At 39.8% G+C, this 12096-nt stretch overlaps 1 protein-coding gene across 14 annotated transcripts in view; it reads right to left on the bottom strand.

The window, feature by feature from the left end:
• Window positions 1-3423, bottom strand: part of CCDC88A (coiled-coil domain containing 88A) — an 80943-nt gene extending 77520 nt beyond the window's left edge. For all 14 annotated transcript variants that reach the window (XM_042789396.1, XM_042789397.1, XM_042789398.1 and 11 more), the window contains exons 1-3: window positions 3344-3423; window positions 2269-2651; window positions 2050-2150 (exon numbers count right to left, since the gene is read on the bottom strand). In XM_042789396.1, the coding sequence (XP_042645330.1) occupies window positions 2050-2150; window positions 2269-2331 (164 nt within the window). In that variant the 5' untranslated portion in view covers window positions 2332-2651; window positions 3344-3423. The remainder of the gene's footprint in view (window positions 1-2049; window positions 2151-2268; window positions 2652-3343) is intronic.
• Window positions 3424-12096: the final 8673 nt, after the last annotated feature.

Raw genomic sequence — 12096 nt, 5'->3', positions numbered from 1 at the left:
ACCCTATTTCTACTAATGGTGACTCCTGCAAGAATAACACTTCTCTATAGCACCTAAGTGCCATAGCTACTAACCATGGATCTCGAGTTCTCATATGAAGTAAGTCATTGAGAGCATTTAAAAAAAAAAAAAAAAACTAAACAAAACCACACAACATACAACATTCTGAAGAAATTATTTCGCTTTTGAAGTCACCTGATAAAATTTTTCTGCCACATTTCCTCAACATATGGTAGTTAAGACTGTAAGAAAAAAAGAGAAATCCTAATAAAATGGAAAATACTGAAAATAAGCTATACAGATGATTAGTTGGAGCTGTGTCTTTCAAACATTTTTGCAAAAGAAGACACATGTTTAATAGGACTAGAAGTTAACACAGGTTTCCCCAGTGACTTCACCAGAGATGCAATCTGTCTGCAAAAAATGAAACATTTTTTCCTCTCTTTCAATCCTGGCAAAAAAATGAGAAGACACACATACATACACAATACCCGCCCATCCCCCCCAAATAAGAATACAGCTCTGGAAACTTCAATTCTAAGTAGTAATCAATCCTAACAAATTTCAGTCCCCCCAAAATGTATTTTAAATAAAATTCTTTTTATAAATATATAACTACAGTGGAAAGTGTATTTTATTTGTATGCCAGTTTTTTTACACATACCTCTAGTGTAAGGTAGTTTTTAATTGTTCTGACTCCCAAACTACTGTATTTTAAATTTACATCTCCCATGTCTATTTTTTTTTATGCATACACACGCAACTCCTCCTAAGTAAACCACAGTAATCATGGTATGGGGTCAAGGATGCACAAAGTCAAAGCCAAATTCAACACACCATGCCTTAAGCATGGGTATGCTTCCCCTCAGCAGCTTTTCATTTTACATACATGTATCCCACATATGTATCAGATATCAATTTATACTCTTAGTATTCCAAAAAACTACTGATAAAGTTTAATTTCAAGACTATTTTTCAAAATCACCTTGTCCATTTCCAGTGCTAATTCTGCCTTCCAGTTGTCAAGTATTTTTACCAAATAGAAGCTATAGAAGCTTTACATGTTAAATGCATGATCATAATTGACAAGCTACTTAATTTATATGTAGTCCAAGAAAAAAAATAAATAAACTGTAAAATAAAAAGAGTATGCTTCAGTGAATGCATCACTTAAAGTTCTTAATAAAATAGGTCAGAAACACATGCAAGATTGTTTTCAAGAAGTTCAATTCCACCAAGTTTTCCATGTTTCTCAATATTACAGAAGTGGGTAATTGAAATTTTAGTTGCACAGAAGTAAATGACAAAGAAAATACTGGTTTTAAAAGTATGTGAACTCAAACTTATATGTGGTAACTTGTAAATCTTTTTACACTGATTAGACAAGTTAATGCCAACAGCAAAAATTTGTGAAGTGCTAAATATGAATAAAAACTATTAACAGAGTAAAAGGATGCCCATCACTAGTGGAGCAGTGTTCCTGAGGAGCAGCTGTCAACACAAGCTGCTCACACACTGATGTATCTATCCAGCCACCTATAAGTCTAATTTTTTACACCTATACAAAAGACATATTTCTCTGTAAGGACTTAAAATATCAGAAAAAAAAGGTATGGAGAATTTTTTTCCACTAGTAACATTTTTATGATTCTATCACTAAACACTTAACAAAAGTTATTCAAAATTTTGTTTATGAGCATGACTTCCAGTAGAATGAACCTTTATGCTACTCAGTGGAAATCTGGGAAACTATTTACAGTCATCCACTTTTCCAGTAAGTTCTACACATCATGATTCAGCCTGTATTACACTATATATCCTGCAAATACATCACTTAACATTAAACTGTATGGAGTATCTGCTATGCTCCTAAGTGTCCTCTTAACTGACCACATGATTACCTCAAATATAAAAGAAAGAAATTCACCAGGGTCAAAATGGGGAAAAAAAAAAAAAAAGTTTTCATAAGAAAATAAAACATACAGGAGAAACAAGACAACAGCGAAAAAAAATATAAATAAACCCAAGGCACAACTTGAACGCACTTACATTTGAAGCATGACTTCGTTCAGAAACACACCATCCACTAGCGCCACATATTCTTCCAGGTTGGTCCCATTTCCTCCAGCTAACGGTCCAAATGTCTTAACCTAAAACATAATCATCACCACCGTGACACTAACTCCACCTTATTCTCTGCCGCAAGGCATTTATCTTCAAACAATGAGCAAATAAATGAATAATGTGCGTGGAAGAATGAATGCTTACCCAGGTGACAAGAGGGCTAGACATGAATTGCTCCAAAAGGGGTGTGAATATTTCGTTCTCCATTTTACAAAAAAATGGTTAACATCAATGTAGCTCCTCTGATGCAAAAAAATATGAGAAGTCCTTCACTGTAGCAACTCTCTGAAATCTCCAAGGATTTAGCTGGAGTAAGTGAACCCCATTTTTACCATGCAATGCAACAGCAACAAAAAAGTCAGTACACTGGCAACTGGGATTTATCTTCCTCTTTTAAGAAAAAACACATTTGAAAGTCCATCTACGAGTATTTCAGCCTTTCCATTGATGTCTCTCCCTTCCTACATACCGAAGGGGCAGAAGGCAGGAAGGAAAGAAAAGAGGGAGGCTGCCTAGCTACTGGGATTCTGCATCAGACAAAAAAAAAAAAAAAAAAAAAAAAAAAAAAAAAAAAAGGAAGGAAAAATCTGCTTCAGCAGCGGCAGCTCCTCAGAAAGGAAAGAGAAATTCCAGTAAAACTCTGCAAGCTCATCCTGCCCCTTCCCCACAAAAATAGAAAATAAAACAACACAGAAAACCAAACCACCCACCCACCCCCCTCCCTCCCCCCCAAAAAAAAAAACAACCGAAGGACGAAGGAAGGCAAAGAGGGGCAGAGACCCCCAACCCCCACTCACAGCTAAGCCCCCCCCCCCCCCCCCCCCCCCCCCCGGCTGCTTCTGCACACAAGAAAATCCTCCTGCACCCCTCCGCAATGGCACAGGCAGCCCACAGAGAGGGAACCAGCCCCCGGCAGGGATGAGAAGCTATTTTAAATCAGTTCCCTTTTCTAACCCCTTCTCTTTTCCACTCAACTACGACGCAAGGCAGGGACAGGACTGGCACACGCCGCCTCGCCCCACAACCTCGCCCTTCCCCCGCGCTGGCCGCTCCCCCCGTCCCCTCAGCTTTCCCCCTCAGCTCTTCCCTCCATCCCCCGGCGCCTCAGCCGCCCCGAGCTCCCGGAGCCCCCGCTCCAGCTGTTGGCCTGCCGCTCTGCCGCCGCCCCTCCCCGGCACCAGCTCCGCTTCCCCCTCCCTTCTTCCCAAATAACGGCCACCTCGCCTCAGCCGGCCCGGCCGCGCCGCATCACTCGCCCCCCTCCCTAATGCCGACGGGCGGTTCCAGCGTATGGATCCCTCCGCCCCGGTCTGTGTGCGGAAGCCGGTTATCCCTCCGCCAGCCCGGGTCCCTTCCTCCCCCCCCCCCCCACCCCGCCGCCCTCAGCCGCCGCTCGGGGCTGGCGGCGCAATTAGAAAGGGGCGGGGCGGACCGCTGCGGGGCTCGCGCACGGGCGCTGCGGCGGCGGCGGCGCGCGAGCCCAACGGCCGCGCCGCGTGAAGGGGGCGGCTGAGGCGGGCGGCCTCTGCCCCGCAGCAGCAGCAGGAGGATGATGATGAGGAGGAGGAGGAGAAGAAGCAGAAGCAGCAGCCAGGGGCCTGGCCCCAGGGTGCGGGAAGGGAGATGCTCTTCGACTCCCCTGCGGGGGAAAAAAAAAAAAGGTGCCCGTGAGGAAAAACTCGTCGTGGAGGGGGAGGGGGTGAAGAAAGGGAGGTGGGGAAGGGGAGTCGCTGACGCCCTTGAAGAGAAAAATAGGGAGGAGGGAGGGGGGTTAATCGCACGATCCGCACCCCACAACCACACGCTCCCGCCTTTCGGGGGAGGGGAGGACAGGTTTTGTGCTGAGGAGGTGAAATCCAGACACACCCACGTTAACGCAAAATCCATCTTTCTGGAGAGATTTAGCGGGGAGAGAGGAGGGCAGGGAGGGCGGCGACCTGGTTACAGAAAAGCAAATGATGACAAGCAATTTGCCTGCCTAAGCTATTGTCCTTAAACTGTCTTTTGCCACTTGTGTTTCAAAGCCCCAGTACTGCATCAACATATGGGACAGTATCTGTTTAATAGATTATGTAGTTTATTGACAAAGCATTTCACAAAATCTCAAATCCAGCTTCTCGTCCATGCAGTATGAATTAAACTGCTGCAGCATCTTCCAAATACCTTTAGTTTTCAACACACTAAAAAACACCACCACGAAACAGCGCTGTAAAAGTGACTGAAATTAAGTCCTTTTGAAAAAATAATAGAAACAGCTAAACAGATTAGGGTTGAACCTAAATATTATATATAATATTTGTCCCAATGGTCCAAGATAAGAAAATGCCAATGATGACCTTTTCCCCATATGTGAAACTGAAGAGAATATTTAAGTAAAAGAAAAATAAATTATGGACCCTGAAATATTAGTACATAGTTTGTATTCCAGGGATTTTTTTATAAAAAAGTTGCATAAATGACTCCGTTTTGATTCTCACAATTACACATTTTCAGCAAAAATCAAGTCTTTCTCTCCCAAACCAGATCTTCAGAGTGAACACGTAGTCCTTCTGTGAAACAAATAAGAAAGAGCAAAGGAAAAATCTGCCGTCTTTAATCTGAATGAGAATCTAGTGATCCATGGGTGAAATAACTGCCAACAAACTACTAACCCTTACAGGCAACTACAAAAGTGTTTTTGTAGAAGCCTGACTAAAGAACCGCTAAGCACCCTGTATCTGGCAACAGTATATAATATGCAATTGTGCATGCAATACTAGAGAACTTCCCTGGCTCATCAGTTTGTTTCTAGTGGGCCCTAATTAGGCAGTAATGTCTTTGGCATAAAGCAATTTCTACGAATTAGAGACTGGCTAGAGAAGTTGATAGCCCATGTAGTAGTCACATCTTAATAACACCAGCTGGCTCATGAATTCCTGAAAAACATTGTATACTGAGATTTCATAATATTGAGATAAAGATTTGATTAAACAGGTGTAGATGTTCTTACTTCCATCCACACGATCCAGCTTGCGTGCATTCTCAGCATTGCTGCTGATCACTTCCTGCAGAATGACTATTTTAGATAAATAATGCATAGCATCTTTATGAAATACATCATAAGCTGGTTTATCTCAGGTGATTTACAGTTCCTTATTAGATCTGGAGGTTAATACAAGAGAAAGTTTCAGAGAAGGTATCCAGAAACAGTCATACGAGTTTTTTTGTTGTTTGGTTTTGGTTTTGTAGACTAAGAGCCCTGAAAACCTGTGAAGAAGCTCTATAGTTTCTGTAGCTTATACTTTGCAAAGCCAAGGGTAAGAATATTTACCTCATTTTCAGGTAATACACAGATATTGATCAGAACAAATTGCTTAAAGGGTAGCTATTTACAATGTAGTAATGACTAGAAGACATTGGACAATCTAGAGATTGTTCAGTTGCTTTTAGTGTTCATCATGTCTGCACCCACTGGGTGCCTACACGTGGTAGAGAGGTTGTTGGTACCTACTGGTGTAACCAGGATTGACCAGTTGTGGCTCTCCTGGACCAGCTTGCGCACACGCTTGTGGTCAGTTGCAGAGCAATGCAAACTAGTTACTGAAACTGCAGCCATCTAAGAGGGGTGAGATGACTTGCCATAGGACAGGAAGCTGTCTACCTTTGATTGCTGAGCCCATGTTTGACAGACATACCTTGAAATTAAAAGGTAGAAAGAAATGTTTGTTGAGTTGTCTTTCTGATTCAAACAATATGGAAGGCTTCCATTTTTAGCGTAGCTGTTGGGAGTCTTCAGGAGTATTGATCTAGGACATACTTAGAAGTCACAGCTCTACTTCAAGTAGCGGGGCAACAGCACTATAACTGGTAGCTTGTGATATATTTGGCTGCATTGTTTTAGCACTTTTTACCTGGGAAGACTCCTAAAAGCAAGTTTGATGGCTACACTTACAATGGTAAATCCCAAACTTTGTTACTACAGTTCAGTACCTGCTGAGGAAGTTGATGACTGGAATTAACTAACCCAGAAATAGAGAAGGCTGGTAGCATGCAGGTGGTTGCTCCTGTCTCGGTGTGAGTTGACTGAAATCATCCTCCCTCCATTTCTTTGCTTCCAGGGTGGAGCATCTGGGTTCTCAGGTGTCTTGTGAGGTATATGCTTAGACAGGTGCCACTTCCTCAATTAGCAAACCAGTGGGCCAACTAAAATGTTAAGAACCCATCTTTGTTCCTCCTCTCATAATCCCAGCACTGTACACCTCCTGAAGGTCACACTTCTAGGTTCCAAATTTCATTAGTGTATATGCAGCTCTCCTAAATGGTATGATTCAATTTGAAATTGTAGCTCTTGTCATTGGAAAGCAAAATACTCTATTTCAGCTATAATAGAACTGATAAGCTAGTTTGAACAATTCTTTTACTTTGAAACAGTAGAATGCAGAAACATTATTATTAAAGTTAAGTTTTTAACTATTATAGGAGTGCATATTCAGGAGCATTTTTGAATTAAAAAATTACCCTTTTAATAATTTGAAAAAAGCGTACAGAGAACAGTCTTGTTCTTTCACGTCGCTATTCTTTAGAAAGAGGCCTGTCAGTATTTAATACAGTGTGTGGCCTACTACTTCTGAAAGAACAGATTCAGAGATCAGCTTTGTTGTTTGAAGTGTAGTATTTGTTTTTCTCTGGGTAAAGCATCCCCATCTCACTTCCGTTGCATCTCCTTTGGTACCACAAAGATTCTACAGAGAAGACATGAAAATTATAAACAATCTGTGCCTAGACCCCAGATCTTCAAATTACAGAATTACTTCATGATCTTACTTTAACTTTTCTCATCGCATAATTTCCTATGCCTGTTGTTGCAAAATAAAACTTGAAAAAGAATGACAAGAACACAAAGTAATGCCTTAAGTCTGCAGGCAGCAGGAAAGCATAACTGTGTACACCCCCATTTACCTCACCAGAGTTTATCAAAAGATTTCTGGTCAGCCCTGCCCACAGTGAACCAAGGGAGGGGACTGTTTGCAGAGAAGACTAAAAGCAATCTACCCATCTTTAGCTGATGTAAGAGACAGTGGTTTTCTCTTCCTCTCCTACATAAGCAAAGGCATGAGGTGGCGGAGAGAAAGCTTTTGGTGCTATTTTCGCTTACTGATCTACACTGCTGGGTTGCTAAGCCTTTGCCTGGCCTGAAGAAACTTCAGAAGAGGGCAGAACTGGAGCCAAGTGTGGATTCTTGGGATCCACAGCAGGGTTACCAAAGTGCAGTCAAACTTGAATTTTTTGAATATGGGCTGACTTGACAGGACAGTGGCTAGTGAAAACTGCAAGCTAATGACAAGGACAGTCAAATGGGGCAATAAAGGAAAGAGTAAGGGCACTGAGGGGTTAAGTCTTTTTAAGTATGGCTAGGAATTCCCAAAGGTACCACAAGTACAGTAGACTAAAAGTTAGTTCTTGTTCCACAGGAGTGGAAAGAAGGGGAAATCCCTCCATAACATGAAAAATTAAGTGGAAATTCCACAACAGTTCTTGAAGACTTCTTCCCTGCTACTGCGTCTGCTCTGATGTGACCAAAATTCCCCATCAACTTTAAGGGAACTTTCTGAGCAAGAACCGTAAGTAACCTCAGAATGAGAGTATTTTGAGTGAAAAATTAAGAACAAAACAGTAGGGGCTTGGAGAAAGTGGCTGTTGTCCATTTAAAGTTTTTTACAGATCCCAGACATTTTACAGTTTATGTCCAATTATACCAAGTAGCAAGAAATAAGTACAGAGGCAGCAGACAAGGAATATCCTGTATGAGTATCTGTGATCAAGAACGGTTCTCTGCATCAACATCAATGCAAATGCATCAAAATTTCCTGTCAGGCAGAAAGCTAGTTGCAAGAACAGGTATTTACCATTTCCAGCCATTCGTAGCTAACATATCCACATCAATCCGATTCCTTTTTATCCATGTGGATATTGAATCCATCATTTTCAATTGAATTACAAATAGAAGTGCAATCTAGCACATTTCCACAAATCTAGTGGCAGCTTCCAATAATGATTTGTTGTTAAAAATAAACAATTACTTGATTATAGTAAGTTCTAACTTTAAATACTTAACTATGTTTTTTAAATACACTGCCTCAAACTCCAGAGAAGTCAACGCAGTATATATTGACAGGGGTAGAACTACAACAGTGGAGCCACATTCTAACTCCCACACTATCACTGAATTGCATGTTAAACAAGTCTTAATTTACTTGAAGGACTACATGGGTACTTAACTGTGAAACAGTTGGTGCAAGTGTTATATTTAATACTGTTACTCATCTGAAGAGGGAGGTGCCTACAGCTTTTTGTTCCTTTTCAATCAGTTGGACTGTCAGGAAGTATGTTATTGTGGCAAGTCAGCTGATGTGATGGAAAATGAAGAACAAAGTATTTATCTTGATTTTTAAATTTAATAGCCATTCCTAAATATTTCCATAGGCTTAGACTCCTAACAGAATGTCAGACAAATACTGCCTTACAAAAAAATTAATTGGAACTTGGTACTATGATTCAGATCTCTTTCCTGCTTAGCCAATAAAACATTAATCTGTGTTTCTGACTTTCATCTGCAAACTACAAGACTGTCTAATAACATTGTCTATGAACTTCCCTTTGTTATTTACTACAAACAAATAAAATAAGTTCTTTTTTTTTTTTTTTCCAAAAGCAAGCATTAAACATTACAGCAAGAACAGCAGTTACCTAGGACAATAGCTTTGGTACTAACCTCTGCTGTGGCCAGTGGAGTGAGACCGAGCAAAAGCTCTTGCTGATATGCCTTCTGTCAAACAAGTTCCTGCCAGTATCAGTAGCGTTTCTTATGAACTGGGTCAGAAAGATGAATTACAGGGCACACTGTGCATATCCTCTGACAAGAAGCAAAGTGCAGCCCTGTGTGCTAATTGTTAGCAATTACAGCTAGCTGTGTATATGCAGATCTGTGGCTAGAAAAGCAAGACACTGTATCAACAGCGTTATGCCGTCTTGGATCCCTAACATACAGAAATGTTGAGCTGATTTTCTGCTCTAGCATTTTCCTTTAGTATAAAGCACACTCACCATTTAGCCTAACAAAACAAGAGGTTTTGTATCCCCTATGAAAGACTTTCTTACCTCTTCAAACTCCAGTTGCCTCAGTTTCATTATGAAATTAAGCATGCTTTGCTCCACACAGCACCATGTTACTGTTAATTGCCTCCTTATCCTTTGCCATAGACTCTTGCTGGTGCCTCCCTACTTTCATCCACGTTTTTGCAGTCTTGATGTCACTTGACCCAGTAGCTTGGGCAATGCTGGAATGAAACCTGTATTTATCAGCTCAGCAGTGGTTATTAGCTTCCATTTCACATTGAGCCCTGCATCACCTTTGATGTTAGCATGTCTCATTACAGAGGCATTCCTCACCAGCTGGAGATGGCATTTAGGATCTTCCCGAGGTCAGTAAATAATGAACTGGATGGAGTACCTTTCTGTGTTCGAGATTTCAGTTTGTGTACGTGGACTTAATAATGCCCACAAGAAGAATGAAAAATACACAGCACTAGGAATATAATTGTAATAGAATAATTTCGGTTCAAATCTCTTCTTCTGAGCTCCCTCCCTCAGGATTATCTATTCATTTTCATGTCTGATTTTACTGCTGGTTATTTGTCAGATTATTTAAGTCTGAAAACAGCTTTTCTCTCTATGAAATACTAGTGGAACAATTAAAAGCTTTTAAGAAATCAGTATTTTGCCTTTGGGAAAATCTTTTGACAAGCTTGCAGAGCTAGAAAACAGAAGTTACTATTTTACATCATTACATTAAAAAGACTGATATTAAAAGATTTTAACTAATTAATAGAAGAAACTAAAGGTCACAAAAAATAACTAAACCAGGATAAAAAAATGGTAATTATACTTACTAGGTTGCATTCCTGATTAAGAGTCTTGCAAGAGTGTGGATCATGAGCCACCTAAAACAGGGAACAGCCTACTCATTCACACCTCTGGAAGAGGCCACTGTAAGACCCCTTTGTTTGCATTATGTCCAGATGGTTCAATTCACTGTGATACCAGTTTAATTGTGATTTCAATTTAATTGGAGATGAACACAAAATGGAATTCTTACCTATCCCTTATTCATCTATGAAAAATATGCCATAAAGGTTTGTAAAGACACCTCAAAATTACAAAGCATTGATTCAGAGCAGGTTTTGTGAATCCCAGTAAACGCTAGGGCCGTTTTCAGTAGCACACAGTTACTGGCTGGCATGTTCATATCATCTTCACTTCTGTTACATCCACTGAATGACCTAATGGTGCATAGTAACAATATCCAGGTTATTTTCTATGGTCTATTATAAATAATCTTGGGAAGGAACTCTAAGGTTCTTATTAGGTATACAATCACGGTGTGATAGCTACCATTATACTAAATAGAAAAATGATGTTAAGTAGAAGCAGTTAAAACAGTGACCTCTATCACACATTAACAAATCTGAAATTCTTAGTTATTTCCCTTTCTCTTATTTTCTGATATTTTTACTCTGCCATTTTTTACCCAAATCTGCCCCATTTTTAAAAATTTTATTCAAGTATTTTTCCGATGCTGACAGCTGACTTTTCTTCTGCTAAAACCTGCACTGATACATTTGGTCATTTTGTTTAGGCTTTCCTGAACCACTGTCCTATCAACAGCTGCTTCCTGTATATATTCCTTTCCAGTGTCTAAATATCTCCCTTGGGTGGATTCTTCTTGACAGCTTTACATACCTATAAAATGCTTTATTTTTTCCTAAAGTGGTCATAAAATACTGAAGTTAGTTATGATTTTTACATACTGCTCTGTAACAAAATTTCTGAGATTGTCTAAAGTAAGGGTATAGCGTAGTGTGCTGGTGGTTTAAAGGTCAAAGGATCGTTTGGCAAAAGAGTTCTTTTCCCCTGTAATTTCAGGCTTATACCGAGATGTCAGATTTTTTTCTTAATCTCTTATTAAGCAATTTCACACACTAGTGATTTTTTAATCCTTATATTAACAATTTACTAAAATGATTAGATTTGTTAGATTTTTTTTTTTAAATAACCTGGGTAAGACTAGAATTCCTATTTCTGTGTATATCAGTCTTGATTCCATCTTGATAATTCTTTTGTGGGCCAGAAAAGGTTTATTTTTGCTTAAGATTATCACTTGTAGCCCTTTTCACAGTTTTTTGGTGTTTTGTTTTGTTTTTTTTTTTTTTTTCCCCTCCCCAGAAAATGCTATAGTAAAATAGCAAATAGTTCAAAATTTATTCCTTACAATTCCTTTCTGCTACTATGACCTAGAGGATATTTCTGACCCCTGTAGTCCACCTTAACAGTCTACCTTAAAAAGATGAGATTATTCAGTTTGTTAAATCTGTATCTCTCTAAAAGGAAAACACCTTAACAAAGAATGGTTTGTTGCTGACCTGCAGCTGGTTATGGCATTTCATCTGAAAGCCTATTTAAGTCCTTAATGGTAACGTTTATTCTCTCTACCTCAGAGGAGTATTTTACAAACAAAAATAATTAACAAATGAGGATAGCCAATTTTGTGCTATAGTTTTGTCTGACAGTCACCCAAAAGAGGTGTTGGCACTAATAATAATCATTATCTCAAAGTATCAAGAGGTCTTCTGACTCTGATGAGATCTCTGCTGGAGCTGAAGCTTTCATCCTGGGGTGATGTGTGTGGAGCACAGCAGAACAGATAGCAGCTGGCAGAAAAGCTGAAGCTGTTTCAGAGGGCATGGGTACTAATAGTGGAAATAGCCTATAAGTAACCTCTGACTCAAATTAGCGTCATCTGAACCCTTGATAACTTCACCCAATTCATCCATAGTTCCACTAAAAAGATGACTGACATGCCTCCAGTTTGTGAGGTTTTTTTTAATGTTTCAGAGCTGATCCTTCTACACTGAGTGGATATACACTCTTGCAAAT

Source organism: Tyto alba, unplaced genomic scaffold (genome assembly GCF_018691265.1).
Source record: "Tyto alba isolate M040663 unplaced genomic scaffold, T.alba_DEE_v4.0 Super-Scaffold_16, whole genome shotgun sequence".
Classification (NCBI taxonomy): Eukaryota; Metazoa; Chordata; class Aves; order Strigiformes; family Tytonidae; genus Tyto; species Tyto alba.
This window is presented reverse-complemented; position numbering and strand designations above follow the sequence as displayed.